A 4,453-nucleotide genomic window follows, 5' to 3' on the forward strand; every position below is an offset into this window, starting at 1 on the left:
GTGACCTTGTTTGATGGAGGGAAGAGGGCAGCCCACAGCCCCACACTTGCCTGGTGGTCCTGCTGACTCTGGGCAGCCTGAGTCGGGAGGGTACTGGTCTCCCCAGCCACAAAGAGCCGCACCAGCTTCAGGTACATGTCCACAGCAACGTGCAGGAAGGCATCCTCCCTGACAAGGGTGTCGGGGTCCAAATGGGGGAGTAGGCTTAAAGGGAAGACATGCACAATGCTTGATTGTACACAGTGTCATGCACAGTGAGTCATGGGACTGAGGGGCTGGCCTGGTACAGTCCCGCTACCTGAAGAAGGCGAGTGGCAGCATCCTGATGTGCTGGTCAGAGGCCACTTGGAGCAGCACCCGGCTCAATCCAGCCCCTGCAACACGGCTCAATCCAGCCCCTGCAACACGGGAATAAGAGGTTCACTCTGGGTGTCAATGCCCCCACCCCCAGGCAGTCCTGGGGCTTTGGGGCTCGGCTCGAGGGGAGTCCCTCTGGGACATGGGGGCACAGTGAATGGTATGACCCTTTGCTGGGCATGCCTACACAGTAGGGTGTGCTGGGACCCAATAAATTTCTTCCCTTTTGCTTAAAAGAAGCTTGTCCTGGACTTGTCCTCTGGGTTTGCAGCATGTTTATTGCCACTTGGAAAGTTGCTTCCAAATAGGACGTTGCAAAGTGGGGGTGCACCCCAATATCTGCAGTGCCACACCCACTCTGCATCCCTGCACCCTGGAACCCACTGAGCTGAGACTAAGTTGGTAGAACCAAGAGACCTGATGGTTGCCAAGGGCCTCACCTGTCTCTGTCAACTGGAAAAGTGCCACCCAAGCTGTCTTCCTCTTCTGCAGACACTCAAGGATGGGAACACAGACATCCACTGTCCTCAGAGAGTCGCTGACTTCCTGCAGCGTGAGAGGAGGTGCTGGTCAGATGCTGGGGGCCTGACCTCCAATTTGGGGGGGTGGTGCTCAGAACTCCTTAGTGATCAAGCCGTCTGCCTTGGTTAGCACCCCAACTATAGGCAGAGGCTGCTCCACGGGGCTAGGATAAAGGGGTACACATAGCACTCAGCAGGTTTCATGAGGTGACACCCACATAAGGGGCCCGGGCAGGGCTGTGGGGCGGGGGAATGGTGCTGGCTGCCAGGGCTCTCCTTGTGAAAGCAGTGAAGGGGTTTGAGGCTGGCCCCACTGGGAGCCCAGGACTCACATGTGGTGCCAGCTGTGCTGAGAGCAGACCCATCATGGAGAAGAATAAGAGGAACAGCAGCACCTGCAGGGGTAGGAGGAGCACATGGTGTTGACAGCTGATGCCTTGGCCCAAGGAAGATGGTGCTTGAGCCTGCTTTATATGCCGGGACAGGAGGATCCTTCCTACCATCATGTGCCCTTAGACAAAAGGAGCACTGCCCACAAGTTGTCTTCTGCCCACTCCACAGCCCTCCTAGGATGTGGGGAGGGCTTATATACCTCTGCCTTCCTGGTATTGGGGGAACTCATAAGCACATTGGCTTTCCTGGCTGATACCACACAGACATGGTGCCAGGCTGCTCCTGTACCACCCTGCTGTCCGTATGGAGCTTGGAGTAGATCACCGTGGGGACCCCTGCTTAGTGCAGACCATCTCACCAGCAGGCCTGGGGAGCCCAATTACGTGTAAAGCCCATGGACAGTTTCCCTTGCCAAAGCAGTGAACCATCCAGCCCCACTTATCCTTGCTGGTCAGAACACCGACAAAGAGCTGTTCTTGCCTCCTCTTGTTGCCAGTCCAGCCATTGCAGCTCCTTCTTGCCTGGCTCCCTCCAGACTTCTTGGATGGCTAAGTGCAGGGCAGCCGCAGAGACCCAGGAAGGCTGGCTTGCTGGGGTAGGTGGGGCTGTGTCCAGGGAGAGGCAGCTTGGGAAACAAAAACAGTATGGGGCCTTAACCACATCATGGCCTATGAGCCTCCCAAATCCCAGGGCAACAGTGAGGGGCCCTTGGCGTCCTGGAAAGTTTGAGCCCCATAAAGGGACTCCTAAGGCTATGGATGGCAGGGAAGGATGGGTGGAGCTGGGCCCTCAGTCCACCAGGGCAGTGCAGTAGGGTGTGTCTGATTGCCTGGTCACTGGTGGAGCCTCTGCACCATGGGCTCTGTCTCACGGAACTGGATTGAGCAAGTCAATGAGTACCACTGACCTAGAGGACCTCAGCGGTACTGGGGACAGTCTCTGGGTCTCAGAGGAGTTTGCACCACCCAAGTCTCGCCCCCCCACATCCAGCTTCCCCCAGGGACACAGCCCTGGGACTCACTGTCTGCAGGGGCAGGTGGTTGGGATAGCTCATCTTTCCCAGAACACAATGGAGCCTCACTCCCAGCCTGGTTGGGGAGGGTGTGGGGTCATTTGCCTTTCACATCGGGCCTGTCAAGGGTTCCAAAGTCCTGGGCTTGGAACAGGCCCCAGCAACCGGCTGCCCCATCCAGGAAGCAAAGCTCACCTCCAAGCCAGGGCCCGGGCCTCAGCCAGCTGCTGCAGCCCTCGGGGCAGGGGGCTCTGCAGGTGCTGTCTCCACTGGCATGTGAGCACTGGCGCCAGGCGTGGCCACCACAGCTGAGGAGTGAGGGCCCTGCATCAACCTGAGTGACCAGGGTCCTCCTGATGCTACTAGTTCCTTTGTGTCGTCAAATTCAGTGTCATGTATCTCCTTCAGGTGCACACAGCTCTGGGGGGCATCCTGACCCTCTGGTGGAGCAGTCCCTTAGTTGGGGGTTATTGCCCATGGGGGCACCTCTGGCCTAGACTTCAGAGGTCTCCAGCAACACACTCAGCTGGCTGAGAGTGGGTGTTTTAATGGCTTGCCCTGCTCAGCTACAAGCCAAAATGCTCCAGACAATTTGGGGGCTTGTACTCGCTGAGAGAAAAAGAGCGTCTGGTACTGGGTCTTCCGGTGTTCTACCTGTCCTACACACATCCATGAGCCTGGAGTGTCGGGCCATGTGAAAGTCAGGCAGCTGAGGCAGCATCCGGGAGACTACCAGCCAGTCGGATCTACTCAGAGAAGCAGAGGTAGGCTCCAAGTTACTGCTCAGTGCATGTGGAACTGGACTGAGCACCACTGACCTACAGTGTTCAGTGTGTCCCCACGAGTGCCTGTCCTGCCCCACACTGGCTCACCGGCTCTGAAACAGCCTCAAGAGGCTGGAGGACACCTGGAGAAGTGAAGACTCACGCCATTGTGTTACCTGTAACGTACCCTGAGGGGGACTTCACAGACAGGGAGAGAGCCAGTCAGGATCCCAGGTGGTATATCCTGGGCCACTCAGGCAGGCACCCCAGGCTTACCAGGGCAGAGATCAGGATTATCGGACACTCTGTCTGGCAAGCTGCCAGGGTCAGGCTGACCAGCAAGGACGGGTCTTGATCACGTACAGATATGCTCAGGAGCCCCTAGGGAACAATGTGGTGGGACTCAACACTTGGCTTGTTGTCTTCTAAACACGGCTGAGCAGGCACATGTTGCCAGAAGGTTCAGAAAGAGTGTTACCCGGAAGAAGTGGGCAGTGATGTCGTGAGTCAGGGCACCTCCATGGCAGCACAAGTTTCTCTGTGAAACAACCGGGAAGCCAGTGAGAGAGGAGAGGGCAGGGGCCGCTGTCCACAGTGCACATGACGTGAGCAAGGGCCCACTGTGGAAGCTGACTCGGGAAGATAGGCCTGCATCCCAGCCTCCTCAGAGCTGGCCTTGATGCAGACGCAGGGCCCAGTGGACAGGTGGTCACAGAGTGGAATGCTTGCCCTGCTGCCGAGGGCGGCATCTGCCTTCTGTGCTCCTTTTTGCCACCTCCCACCTGCCTGTGAACGAAGTATTCCCCACCCCAACCATTTGAATGATATCCTTCCCTTTCCCAGCTAACCATCTGTGCACAATGTCCCCCTCAGCTGACCATGCACACAGCAGCTGAATGAAGTCACTGGGATCCCTTCTCTGCTTCCCTAGAACTCCACCTTCCTGTCACTTGAGAGCAGCGACCTTGTTGGTGTGTAAACTATGTACCCAGGACAGGTGCCTAAGGTGAGGTACGGCAGGTCATGCTAGGTGAAGCCTGGGACACTCCAGAGCGGAAGGACCACGGACCAGTGGAGGCCCAGTGATTCAAGCTGGACCATTCTGTGAGCAGGGGAGCCAAGGCCAAGGGCTGTCAGTCTGCCCTTCAGCAAGTCCAAAAGGAACGATCACGGATGGAACCCGGGCGCCCAGCCACCCAATACTCCCCCACAGAGCACAGGGGTGCAGAGCGCACTGTACCCACCAGCTCAGAATTGACCCAGCACAAGAACTCGTCACAGTCCACGGCTGCTGGCTGCCTCTGGAGGCTGGCGAAGAACACAGTGGGAGGCAAGCTCAGGAGGACCCTGGGAGAAAAGAGGTGCTTAGTGGTGGAGGCCTGGCTACCCTCTTCCCTTCCTAGACT

The 4,453-nt window shown here is 57.5% G+C and overlaps 1 protein-coding gene across 3 annotated transcripts in view; it reads right to left on the reverse strand.

Annotated features, from left to right (window-relative positions):
- Positions 1-4,453, reverse strand: part of FANCA (FA complementation group A) — a 30,114-nt gene that overhangs the window by 654 nt on the left and 25,007 nt on the right. For 2 of the 3 annotated variants that reach the window (XM_045293570.1, XM_045293572.1), the window contains 9 exons: positions 4,292-4,394; positions 3,526-3,585; positions 3,324-3,428; positions 2,479-2,591; positions 1,752-1,896; positions 1,211-1,273; positions 798-903; positions 299-398; positions 51-204 (listed from right to left, as the gene is read on the reverse strand). In XM_045293570.1, the coding sequence (XP_045149505.1) occupies positions 51-204; positions 299-398; positions 798-903; positions 1,211-1,273; positions 1,752-1,896; positions 2,479-2,591; positions 3,324-3,428; positions 3,526-3,585; positions 4,292-4,394 (949 nt within the window). Of the gene's footprint in view, positions 1-50; positions 205-298; positions 399-797; positions 904-1,210; positions 1,274-1,751; positions 1,897-2,478; positions 2,592-3,323; positions 3,429-3,525; positions 3,586-4,291; positions 4,395-4,453 lie in introns of those variants that run through there. The other variant, XM_045293571.1, reaches the window with a different exon arrangement.

This window comes from Echinops telfairi, unplaced genomic scaffold (assembly GCF_000313985.2).
Source record: "Echinops telfairi isolate 266 unplaced genomic scaffold, ASM31398v2 ScPeMD7_2291;HRSCAF=2852, whole genome shotgun sequence".
Lineage (NCBI taxonomy): Eukaryota > Metazoa > Chordata > Mammalia > Afrosoricida > Tenrecidae > Echinops > Echinops telfairi.